This window comes from Semicossyphus pulcher, unplaced genomic scaffold (genome assembly GCF_022749685.1).
Source record: "Semicossyphus pulcher isolate SPU_LCO1_2020_fin unplaced genomic scaffold, fSemPul1.0.p SCAF_10, whole genome shotgun sequence".
Lineage (NCBI taxonomy): Eukaryota > Metazoa > Chordata > Actinopteri > Labriformes > Labridae > Semicossyphus > Semicossyphus pulcher.
This window is the reverse complement of record NW_027211604.1, coordinates 13770004-13783238: the sequence shown is the minus strand read 5'-3', so window position 1 is coordinate 13783238 and position 13235 is coordinate 13770004. Positions and strand designations below refer to the sequence as shown.

The 13235-nt window shown below is 40.8% G+C and overlaps 1 protein-coding gene and 1 non-coding gene across 2 annotated transcripts; one reads left to right on the top strand and one right to left on the bottom strand.

Annotated features, from left to right (window-relative positions):
- The first annotated feature begins 1891 nt into the window (after positions 1 to 1891).
- Positions 1892 to 1963, top strand: trnaw-cca (transfer RNA tryptophan (anticodon CCA)). Its single transcript has one exon. It is a non-coding gene; the product is annotated as a tRNA-Trp (tRNA).
- Positions 1964 to 4049: 2086 nt separating this feature from the next.
- fhdc3 (FH2 domain containing 3) lies at positions 4050 to 11522 on the bottom strand. The gene is made up of 11 exons (XM_069672051.1): positions 11193 to 11522; positions 10824 to 10885; positions 7382 to 7484; positions 7013 to 7098; positions 6784 to 6884; positions 6634 to 6704; positions 6398 to 6505; positions 6195 to 6265; positions 5932 to 6049; positions 5672 to 5836; positions 4050 to 5245 (listed from the first exon to the last, which is right to left on the bottom strand). The coding sequence occupies exons 1-11, from the start codon at positions 11520 to 11522 to the stop codon at positions 4217 to 4219; spliced, it is 2244 nt and encodes a 747-aa protein (XP_069528152.1). The 3' UTR covers positions 4050 to 4216.
- Between the last annotated feature and the right edge of the window lie 1713 nt (positions 11523 to 13235).

Here is a 13235-nt window from a genome sequence, read left to right as displayed (position 1 = left end):
AAGGCTTTTGTTTCTCTGCTACATCACAGTCATTTGCTGTGTAATTCATTGTAAAGTCATTCTACAGCAACATACTACAATGTCTCAGTAATCGTCCGTGTAATTTACTATAAAATCACAGTTCATATAAGTCAGTCTAGCATCCTATTATTATCAAAGTCGTCCTTTAGGGTATTTTACACGAACACAGGTCAACTTTTCTATTCTGAGTTTAGTGATCTCATACAAATCCCTCCTTCAAACTGTGCCCTGAGCTCGCCTTCACAGGCAATGTGTGCCTGGAGGCCCGTACCAGGCTCAGTCCAGGAGCGGACTGTGTGATAAATCTCAGGCTGAATACACACAGATTGTGGCCAAAGACTCAATAAAAACCGCAGAACTCTTTTTAGCACAGAGCCACATTCTTAGTATATTTAGCTCTGAGTGTTCTTGCTTTAACCAGCAATGTGCACTGACAGACACACACACAAGCACACACATGATCCTCTTTGGTAAGACTATTACTGTCAAGCTCCTGTGACCTTAAACAATTGACTTAACCACAGATGATAAAGCACAAACATTACAGTCTGACCCCTGTGAACTCAATAAGAAGGCCTCCTGCGGCAAACAGAGAGAGTCTTAAAAAGCTCAGCCTGAACCCCAAACTCTCGTCTCTGCGTCAAACTACATATTGTGAGAGAAAGGAAAATTTGGTGTTAAAAATAAACTATGAATGGAAAAGACATAATGGTTCACAGCTTTGTCTTCCGTTCACCTTCCTGGCGACAGTGTGACATTTAGCCAGCTAATCAATGGTCCCCGCACCGCTGCAGCAGCTCCCTGATGTTTAAGCCCAGCTCATCAGTGCAGACAGAAAACAGCATGCATCCTAATCAGAGCGGCTTCAGCCCGAGCAGGAAGGACATTAATATCAGCACTGAGCAACTCTATTTAAAGGTGACTGATGAATATAATGAATGCTACCAAACCCAGTTATTTTGATAGAACAAAAGATTACTAAACGGGCTCTGGGATTTCAGCATGGTGATATTTTTATAAGCAAAGATAATGTAACTAAGTTTGTATCCTTTGTGTGCACTTACCCCTCCATTTCTTTATGAACAGGCTGGTCACTAATGGAAATCAGCAGGTAAGCGTCCTAGATTCTCCAGATGCTCCTCTTCTTGCCTCTGCAGGGAACAGCTGGGATTAACAGACACACCTGAAAGCATCGCAATAAAACATGTCAAGGATGTACAAGGAACACACAAGGATTCTGAAAGTGTGTTTCCCTACCAAAGACGACTCTCTGCCACGTTCCTCTATAAACTACATAACTCTAGTCCAGATTGAAAAACGTATTCTCTCTTTGAGAGGCCCACCTGTGATTCTTTGGAGGGTCTTCGTGGCTCTGTATCTTTAGATGTTTAAAAGAGACCGAATCAGAAACAAATTAAACTCTGTTGGATTGCACCATCTAGTGGCTGACTGAGGACAAAACCTCCCAAAGCAGCCTAGATGAGTATTTCACCTGATGGAACTACAGGGACACGTCGTGTTCTATGTCATGCAGGCAGATACAGTGAGTGGCGATGTGATCTCACCTTTTTGTGGTTCTTAAAGAGACACGTGCTCTCAGTTGCGCCACACAAAACGAAAGAGTAAGACGGTAACGAGAAAAAAAAACACTTTCGACATGAGGACATCAAGTAACCAAACATTTATAATGTCTTTACAGATTGTCTGAGAGACACAATAAGAAATGTATCGGTCTTTTTTTTTCTTTTTTTTTTAAGAAAAAAAGGTTTGAGCGCCTTAAAGTTTATGATAACGCACATTAAACGACGGACATAAATGTAGTTCCACTAGCATCTAATCAAATCCTCTCGACTGATATAAATTCACAGATGACCTCGTGGCGCAACGGTAGCGCGTCTGACTCCAGATCAGAAGGTTGCGTGTTCAAATCACGTCGGGGTCAAATATTTGGTTATATTCTAATATGTATCTTTCGACTTAATCAAACGATACAGACACGATAAACTGATAAAATAACAAAATCCCGAATTATCTAAGACTGGGTTCTATTACACATTTCAATGCCATAAATGAACAAATTGACATTTGTCAAACAAATAATTAAAAACGTTATATTGTCACTTAATATACTCCATTTATATACATAGATTATTTTCTCGAAACCTAATTATCAGACAGGTTTCACCTTTGTTTATACACTTTATCAATGTCAATCGATACAAGCTAAAATCTAGAGTGCTACCAGTTAAACTATTTAAATACATGGGGAATAACTCTAACAAATATATTGGTCTCTTAGCATAAGACTTAAAACACTAACTATACACTGTACTACCAGTTGAACATGAATATTTCCTGAACACAGGTGTATCAGAGAGCAATGGAGTTAAGTGTCCGCTGAAAACCTGACACTCTTTAAACACTTCTTAGCCCATCTCTGTTTTCTGTTCCAACCTCAAATCTCATTACAGCACTTGTAAACAGTCTAATCCTCAGCACTGTTATGGTGGATTAAGTTCAGAGCGCAAACAGTTCCCACACTGTGATCTTCAGTCATGATACTTCAGAGCAGGGAATTCAATTTCAGCAGGAAATTCTTCTCTGAACACGACCTTCTCTGCTCTTCTCTTTGTGTTTAATGCTGTTAAGCTTACAAATGTTATGTTAAATATTTCACAGCTAATCTGTTTTTATGCATTCAGGAAACATGTTGAATATTAATCTACCTTTTTGGTCCAGCTGCCGGCTTCCAGGTAAGAGAGTAATCCAGGATTGTCACTGTACAGGCTGTTCCTTCATCTGTAAACAGTACAGACTCTGCTCCTGTGCATTTCCTCTTCAAGATATTTGCCTCCTCTGTCCTCTCCGTTTAAATGCTTCCTCACAATACAACTTGCAGTTCTCCCTCCCTCTCTCTCGCTCAGTCCAAGTTTCCCCACACCGCACCTCCTTTCTCCTCCCTATTCAAGGCTGTTTCTCATCTTTCACTGACACACAAACTCTTGAGCACACAGTTGATTAGCATGGCCCTGGTGAGAGACAACAGGTCACCTCAAGTCCTCAGGAGCTGACTCACATGAGATGCTTCTTATCAGCGCTCGACGTTCTGTCACAATGGCCTGATTGTGCTCTGCAGCTCTCGTTTTACATCAAACAGGTCAGTCGTTGTTGACGCAGCACTCTGCACCAAGTATCACATTGTTATCTGCTTATGTACAAGGCCATGCTTCCAGCTATTTTTGTTTATATGAATGAGAGCTTGCAGAAAAGAGAAAATACTTTGTTTTTTTCTCACAAAATGACCCATATTTTCCCTAAATTCCCTCTCATGCCCTTTGGTTTTAAATGCCAGGCCAAAATGTCCCCATTGAGCACCGGCCAGTGGGAGGGATGGATGTGGGAGGACAACAGAACAGTCAGAGAGGAGCCTGTATTGAGCAGTTTGCTGAAGAGAGTGTTATTACACTGCGAGGGCTCAAATGAAATGGCTGTAAACAAACCCTGTTGCCCAAGTAACAAAGCTGAATGCCTCTTTATTCTCTTTCTGCCCCGAATCTCAGATACTGCTGAGCAGAGGCTGGAAACCAAGCAGAGGCTAACACACCCAACAGCAATGTGTCCTATTGAAATAGCCTTGGGATGACATAATCGGGGAGGAATTTGATATTTTTAAATGAATATAACAACCGTTTAACTCAGCAATCTGGCTGCTTTTGTCTCTGTGGTTGTCTTGGTGGAAGTATCCCAGAAGTAGTAAAAGGTAAAATGCTAACTTGTCTGCAACAACTGCCCTCCAGCCAGACCGCCAGAGAGAAGAAATAATAGATGAAGTGAAAGGCAAGAACTGGAAACTGAGCAGGCGTCTCTAAGGAGATGTTAGCAGCAGTCTGTCATGAAAAGGATGACAAAGGAGTAAAAAGTGCATGTTTCTGAGTGTATAATTCACATACAAGTACAAGTAAAAAAGGTAGTTACCCTTTATTTAACACAAAAAGACAAAAAAAAAGGGAAGAAAGACTGTCGTGGTTTTTGGTTCAAATCCAACCCGCACAGGTCAAAGCAAGTCCCTGTTTGCTTTGGTTCCACTGGAGGGTAAAAGTGTAAAGTAAAAAAAGACAAACAAGTTTTAACAATCTATAAAAAAAAAAAAAAAGAAAGACAAAGCTTTCCCTCTGTGTCTAAATAATCATCTTAATCAAGTATTAGCTCCTTCGTCCACATCACCAGGCTTACTTCTGCCTCCAATGCGTCTAAAGAAGGATCTGATCCCCGAGGAGCTCACCTGCCCCTCCGCGTGATCGTCCGCCTTACTGCCGAGCACCAAACAGTCTTCTTCTCCCTCCTCTCTCATCATTTCTGTCCTTGACCCAGAGGAGTGCGACCTTTGTGATAAGCTTCTGTGGAACAGTTCTCCCAGTCGGAAAAGAGAAGCTGGAGATCTCCTGGTTTCATCCACGGAGACCGACCTGAGGATTGGAGCCCGCGACGCAGCTCTCTGACTGGGACACTCGGGCAGAGACGCAGAACCCCCAGATGGAGACGTCCGGCTATCCTCGTTGGTGGAATTGCTCTCCCAGACTCCATCGTCCAGGTCATCCCCACCTGATGATGAGGGAAGTCTGCGTTGGCGTGCTCGGTTTCGTGGGGTTGGGTTTCCTTGGGAGCAGGTTAAAGGGCTCAGGATAGTCCACGGGGAGCCCACGCTGTTGTGAAAGAAGTAGTCTCTGGTTCTGGCCTGAGGGGTTCTCTGGGTAGCTTGTGCGTCTTTAGCTCTCTCTGACTGTCGAGGAGTGCCTTGAACTTTGTCCCCATCGAGGCTGCTTTTGCTGCTCTGGTAGCGAAGCACCTTCCGAGTTATCTCCCGCATCTTCTCAGCCTCTTCTTTGTTTTCCGAGAGAGGCTCCTTCTCGTTCTGCAGTTTGGGTTGTTTCTTCTCAGGCGTCTCTTGTCTGGAGCGGGGTGAAGCCTCAATTTTTTCCACTGTTGGGGCCTTTTTCGAGCTGCACACAGAGGGGGATCCTTTGATTGGGGGCAGCGTGTTCTTCCTGCATCTTGATAATCCCTCTGGAGCGGTGGAGAGAAAACTGTGTAAGACCGACTCCAGGCTGGAGTCCTGATTAGGCTCAGGTCTGGGGCAGGACACTGTGGAGCGGCGTTTGGCTGCGAATCGCACGCTCTCCCTCTGCTTGCGCTTCTGCTCTGCTTCCTCTCGCTCTCGGTTCTCCTACAGCCAGAGAATATATCCAAATAATATAAGTGTAGACTAATGACAAAGGGGTAAAGCAATAGTTCAATTCAAAGTCCTACACATCAAAAAAGTTCCTTTAAAATTTAGGTTGGAATTTGTTATAATTCTTTGCATAGTGCGTCTTAAATACAAAGTGATGTTTGATTATCGGCCGGGCCGATTATCGGCGCCGATATTTTGCATTTTGACGCGTTATTTTGGCTCTGATGCATATGCGGTGTTGGAGTTTGTATTATTCAAAATTTTGACGCCAATATTTTCGCTTTTACTGCAAATGAATATCGGCTCCAAATATCGGTTATCGGCCTCCTTGACTACGATAATCGGTATCGGCCCTGAAAAAAACATATCGGTCTATCTCTAGCGGCGACACTCTAAAGTTGGATTTCTTTCAACTCTCACCTGAACAGCTGCTTCAAACCGCTTGCAAAATGAATGAAAGATGGAGCAGCACTCCTCCAGTTTGAAGGTAGCTGGGTCTTCACAGTAGTACTCGGCCACAGCGTCGCTCACAGCCTTCAGCTCCCGGAGAGAGGACTCCACATCAGCCAGCTTTGCTTCCACTCTCTGAGACATGACGACATCAAAAGGGTTGGAAAAGTAGTATTAACTTAACTTATGTGCTTTAGCTTAATTGAGATCGAACAAACGAGGAACATTACCATGAAAAATGTCTCCATTTGTTGTAAAAGACCAGGATGTCTGCTGCTGTACAATTTCACTTCCTTGATCTTCTTGACTTCTCTCTCGTAGTCTGTGATGACCTCATCTTTACAATATCTGTGTTAGCAACATTTACACACGGACATGATGCATTCAAGGCAATACTAAAGTGTGCAGCAATATCAGAATGAAACAGACAGCAAACATCCAATCCCCAAAGTTAAATCCCAAAACTGATTATCAGTGTGATAATGATGGTAACCTTGCTGCCATGCCGATGTGTTCAAGCTGGCTGGGAAAAGTCAGCAACTCTGCATCGATGTCCTCTGCTTGCTTTTGAAGACAAAAAAGGGGATCAATGTTGGGTAAAGAGTTACATAACAGTTCATGGTGAAAGAATAACTGCAGTGTGTTTCGTGATATTTTCTTCAGTGAACATCTGTCAATCACAGCGCTCCTCCTCACCTTGGCAACATAGTGCATGAGGTTCATGCCAGGCTTGTTGGCCTTGGTGTCTGCCAGCTTGAGCAGAGAGGCCATCCTGAAGCCAATGGCATTGGCACTGTAACCACCCTGAGTAATACATTACTTTAATGATCAGGAGTAGGACGCTACTGAAGCACAAAGTGGCACTTAAAGGCATTAGATATAATACATTAATATAGGTTATAAAACTATAAGACTACAAGAAAAATACCAACAGCGTTCATGTAATTCCCCGCTTTTAATACCAGCCGAATGACTGAGTGGAGGTCATCGCAGTCTAATAGCTCTGTAAGAGAAGGCACACATCGAATGAGAACTGGGTGGTGTGAAACAGATCAAAGCTACAGTCATGTGTTAAGTGTTACCATTAGCCCCTTTGGTCATGACAGCAACAGAGTTTTTCACCTCCTCCATTAGAGGAAAGAATTCCTCCCTCAGCACCATCGCCTTCAGACGTTCCTCATAGCTGCAGACAAGACACATAAAAACAGCACTGGTTTCCTCCATAAAGGCGATGAAGTCTATAAGCGGCAGAAATATAACAAAATAATATGTTAATGCGAGGAAGTAGATGTACACGAACATTAGACTCACCCTGGCACTTTGACCAGCTGCACCATGAACTGGTCAGCCTCAGGTAGCACAGAGAGGTTCCCACTGAATGCCATCAGCTGCTTCACCTGTGCATTGACACCCACTGTTGTTACATTTTTTTATCATTCCCTCTTATAAATATTAGGTTATATAGAGGAAAAAAACAAAGTTGAATTGCACAAGAATCGGGTAGATATCAGGCCAGTAGCACCATTATCTCATCAGAAGCATTTGCACTAAAGGACGTACAAACTCTAAGCCTTTGCTTCAGTAATTAGAGAAAAATGTTGCTAAATATCCATAAATGTAGAAAGAGAGTGGCTAACATGTTAACAACACTTGCAACATAAAGCAAAGTGTAGTTGTTACCTCACTTTCTTCTGGCAGCAGTTTACAAAGCACCTTCAGTTTTCCTGTTCCAAATCGGAGCCAGTTCCCTTGTTGAATGTCCTGCACCATTTCTGCCACTGGCCTGCAGAGGGCGACAAAGACGAGACTAACAGAAAGGTGCTTTTGCTACCTGTATCCAACGACTTATCAAACCTAATTAGTCATGTTAAGTAGATGTGGAGGAAGTATTAAGATCCTTTTCTTAAGTAAATGTACTAATACTGCTTAGATAAAATGTTGTTACACATCAAAGGTCAAGCACTGAAAATATTACTTAAAAAAAGGAAGAAAAATATATCCAAGAATATGTACTTAACGGTATAATAAGGAGGATTTTCATAGATAAATAAAATATAGACTAGTGTGTTGGTGAGTGTGTGTGCAGACCCTTGTGAGACCCTTCCCTCTGCATCTATTCTGTTGTTTTGCTTTGCACGGGACGTTTTCAGGAGGGGCGCTGTTGTGGTTCCCTGAGCCAATCACAGCATAGAGGTGAGTGTGGGCGTGGTTCAAATAAGCAACTGGGCCCCATTCAGAACAGCGAACATGGCGAAAGAGCGGTGCAGAGTTGTCCTTCTTTGTGTTGGACAGGTAGGTGCCTCAAACCGGGAAGGACAAGCTAATCGGCGGTTAGCATGCTAGTGCAAAGCTAACTGTGATGCTGTCGGTGTTAGCTCGGCGGGGTGGGCATGTTCTCGCACCAGAGAGTGACGAAGAGCCCAGGAGGAGGGGCCCAGTTTGAATGTGTTGGTGTTAGAAAAATCCTACTTATTATATCTTTAAAGAATTATGAAGTACAAAAAAATGCTCATACAATTATGAAAATATGGATTTTAGTTGTAGTTTGTGAGGGAGGTTTTTACAATTTTCTATGCAACTAAGCAGTATTTTCATTAGGGATTAATAAGTCTGTCTGATTTAATCGATTGTTTGTTTGGTTTGTAAAAATTCGACTTGTATATACAGCTGGTCAGTTTACTTTTATAAGAAGAGCTGGGCAATGAAAAAGTCAAACCTCCTCAGTCATATGTTCACTGGCACACAGAAGCAACCATGGCAAAAAGCATCTGTCTCTCGACTGCAGCAGCAGAGCAAACATCAAGATAATCAGGTCACACTATACAATAAACTCTTTTTTACAATGTACGGCTAATGACCTAGAAATACCTTCAGCACGTTCACTGTTTGCACAACCATGCAGAAGTCGAAACAATTTGAATTTGATAACTTGCCGAAGGAGACATCATTGCGGTACTTAGCTGCTGACAACACATGGACAGATAATTTGGTATTCAAAGTGAGAGCTGATCGAATCTTCGACTGAAAGTGAAAAGGGCAATTTATCATTACAGTCTGTTAAACTTCGTTATAAACACGGAGCTAGGACTAAAAATGTAAGAAATGATTATCACAAATACATAAACCTTATTTATTTAAACACTTTTTAACAGCATTTTGATGTAGCTGTGCTTTGTGGTATAAAAACGTAACATCACCTTACCCCTCCCTAAATCCTTTTTTGTCCCCTCCCTCCCTCCTTTTACTGTGTTAGCTTGATTTACTCATGAAAACGTCTTTATACTAAGATCTCAATACGCAGGGAGGAGTTTTTTCATTCAGTCAATGATAAAAACCTAGCGTAGACAACTTTATTAAATATTTAAGTTAAAGGCCTCTTTCAAGGGAACTAGCAGCAGCTTGCTTCAATTATTATGTTCATTATATTTAGTCATGTAGTATTATTAGATAACTACAAGTTTATAAATGCATTTTCTTTTTGCTTAATATCATAACCTTTAACTTAATATTGTTCCCACACACTTGAAATTCCTACTAGGGATAGACCGATTATCGGCGCCGATATTCGGCATTTTGACGCATATCGGCATTGGTCTTTTTTTTTTTGTTAATTATTATTTTTTATAAATAAAGAGTTATTTATTTATTTATTTATTTAAATTTTCAGTTAACTTTATAAGAGATGCTGCTGACCCTGGGAACTCCCTGCGCTTTGTTTGTTTAATAAACATATGCTTAAAGGCATTTAAACAAAGTTAAGTGTTGGAGTTTGTATTATTCAAAATTTTGAAGCCAATATTTTCACTTTTACTGCAAATGAATATCGGCTCCAAATATCGGTTATCGGCCTCCTTGACTACTAATAATCGGTATCGGTATCGGCCCTGAAAAAAACATATCGGTCTATCTCTAATTGCTACATACTAAAATACAACACGGCGCAGGCAGTGGTCATATTTAACAACCTATCTCTGATAGATCACAACAAATTTGCATGTCTGTATTTTCTACGTCAAAAATCATTAGTAACCTGATCCTCAAGTTTGAAGTCATCAGGCCGTTATCTAAACACAGACTGTAATTTCTGATGTAAGGGGTCGCTCACATCATAACGATAACAAAAGACGTTGTTTGATAACCTCGATAAGTAGAAGGGGAATTGGGAGTTGTGGTCTTCATTGTTAAACAACAACCATTGCCGATGTAAATTGTTTGACCTGACTCAGGCAGAAATCAAGCTCACATATGATGCGTTTCTAAAGGTCTATTCACGTTATGTCTTTTATCCTTGGCCAAATGGACTGAAGTGTCAGATTAGATCACTTCCTTCCTGTCTTCTGACCTCAATTCTGATGTTTCCCTGGAACACAGGTGACCTAATGAAACATACCTTAATGGATTGTTGGAAACCATGGTAACAACGTATAATTTCACAACACTACAAAATATCTCACATAGATTAAGTAGCCTTTAGACATTTTACACCTTTAAGACATGCACAGGCAAAAGTGAGATGTAAAGGAGCCACTGCCCGAAGGCCCCACCACGCCTTGTTTGGCTGTGTTAGTGGGTAAGCAGGGACTAAACAAGCAACTGCGTCTCTGCTGTTACCCAAGAAACCGCGTTTAACATGGGAATTACTGACTCAACTACACAGAGAGAATAAGACTGACAGCTACATTACAGTGTTTATCAACAGGACTTCAAACCTGCCTGGTGTTTCCCTGCTCGGTCAGCACCATCATTTCCTGTATTTAAGTATCAATAACGATGAGTCATAACTGTTTAAACAAATGTGTTGTGTTTATACTGAGTGCTCTCTCATTTTTTTGCTCTTGAATATTTCAGAAAGCATTTCCATGTATTTGAATATGGTCCTCTGAGATAAAGAGCCCTGCTGGTTGGGAAACGATTATCACAGTGGAAGTTACTCCGGCATTGACATCCATATTTCTGACTCTATGTTTGACGTCAAATAAAAGGTCTTCTAGTTGAGGTGTGTGTGTTTATTGTCATCTGTAACTTGGATGTGTTTTTTCACTGAGTCATGCTCATTTTTAGACACTCATTATTACTGATACTGATACTGGTCTCTTTCAAGTTGAGTTCAGGCAGTCCTTACCTCTTGAATTGTCTCAGGAAGATTCCAATATTCATACTCTTTTTAGAGTCAAGGATTGTGACCTAAAGAGAAAGAAAGAGAAATCAGTAACACTAATTTAAAATAAGGGTTTTGCCTCCATACAGCCATATTCAGATTATAAGACAAGTTTAAACTCTACATTATGTTTCACATAAACTTTGAGGAAGCAAACTGTCACAGTTTGACCTCATCAGTTCCTCACTCATGGACATTTGTAAATGTAGTTCCTATATGAGTGTTTATTACTTCCCTACTTCGTGCATTCTGTTTACATGAACATTAACACTTTCGATGATACTGGAAATAACCCTTTTCCAATATGGTCCGAGAGCAAACCTAGCTATTCACCTGAGGCTCCTGCAGAAAGAGGTCAAAGCCATCGCTGTTCTTCAGCCCCATGACCTTTGAATTGCGCATCGAGGCCCGCTTGTCTACGTGACTGAACAGCTCCTCCATGCTCCGGATATCCAGCACGAGGTCCCTCTGAGTCCGCTTCGACGTCCACACGTTCAGTTTGCCCAGGACACGCTGGCTGGGGATGGTGTCCCAGTTCAGCTTTTTCATGGAACGACGCTCGAAACCTCGAGAGCCAAAAGGAGGAGGGGGAGGAAGAAGAGGAGGAGGAGGAGGTGGAGGAGGCGGAGGAGGAGGTGGTGGCGGTACAGCAGTAACGCACATGGTGGGAGGCTCAGGAGAAGACGATTGGGGGTCTGAATCTTCCTGAGAATCCAGTGAAAAAGGAGGGGAAGAGTTTTGAGAGGAGAAGTTGGGATCAGAGGCAGATTTTAAGATGAGCACTCCCTCCATCTGATCTCTAAAATCCAAAGATGATGAGAGGAAGAGTCCTTCTGTGGGCAACTCAGATCTGAGGAGATACAGAAACACAAATCAGTTAAAACTTCAGGAGCTATTGTAGACAATAACAATCATGTAACAATACATCATAAAGATCTGCAGTTGATCATAAAGCAACAACATATTTGGTAAAATATTCACATTGATAAGTTTCCTTAAGTTATTTTGGGGTGACCAGTAAAATGGCAAACCCAAAGGCAGAATACCCTGTAGCTTGTCAATATTGAGCCATCACAGGCACTACAATCACAGACAATTTTCAAGTGATTTAACTCATAATTTCCTTATTTAATATTTTAAAAAAGCATAGTATTTCCTATTAATAGAAATACCCCATGTTATGTTTTTTTCCATGTCGAATGCCTCAGGAAACGTCGTTGGGAAAATCAAGCTTTTTCATCCATCCTCGCGTCAAAGGAATGCATTAACTGACTTTAATTATAATTTAGGTAACTTATCAGAGCCCAGCGGTGTATTCCGCATAGATGACAACTATCAAGCCAAAATATTCATGAATAATCTTAACTTTCAATTGTGGCTCTACACAGTTGCAAATATCCTCTGCTTATTTTCGAGATGGGAAGCTGGAAGAAAAAAAGACGAACTAACAGTAATTAAATGTAATTGAACTTATACATCACATATTTGTTGGGATATTCACATGCTGAATACGAGAAATGACACAAATGACTCCAAAAGTGTTGTAAGAATAAGCAATGTCATTGTGTTTTTCTAAAAACAAGACATCATTAGCCTAAATGGAAAATGTTTGAAGCTAGTTTCACTGTCAGTTTTTCACAGGTCACATCATCACAGAAATGTTCATAACGCTACAAATGATACACGATTAAAAGCACGGCGGTGATTTATCAAACAGTAAACTTTCATCTCAATAGCTAGAAAATAATTTAACTCACCGTGCTTTCAAACTGTAGCTGTCAAATAAATCCTCACTCTTGATATTGCCTCGTGCTCTTGCAGAATGCTACTGTTTGTCTCGTGAACAGCAGCCACAGGTGCAGCGCGCGCCCGCACCAATCACATTCAAGTGACTTTGCAGTCACGCCCTTTAGGAAAGTGCCAACCAAAAATAGGGGGTAACCTCTCATATTGGGTGGTCAATCCGCTTTAAAATAAAAATAATATACATAAGGCGATTTATAGCACTTTGTCATATTCACTTTGGAAGACAGAATATTGTTTAAACTATGAACAAGGGTCAGGTAAAGTGAAATATAATATGAGAAAATATTACTCAATATTAAATAAAGAACTATCATGACATTGTTCAAAAACTACAATACAAATCTATTATATTTACAATAATACATTTTATGAACACAACTGCAGTTAAACAACAAAAAAGGTGACAACTATATATAAACTTAACTTGTGTGAAAATGTGTAAACTGCTGATCCTTAGGTTTTAGAAGAACATAATTTTGTTGTAACTTGAAAGAAATTTGATAAATGTATCTTTATTATTTCTGAAAAACATTTATATCAGTATATTTACAAGATTAAAGTTCAGTTTGG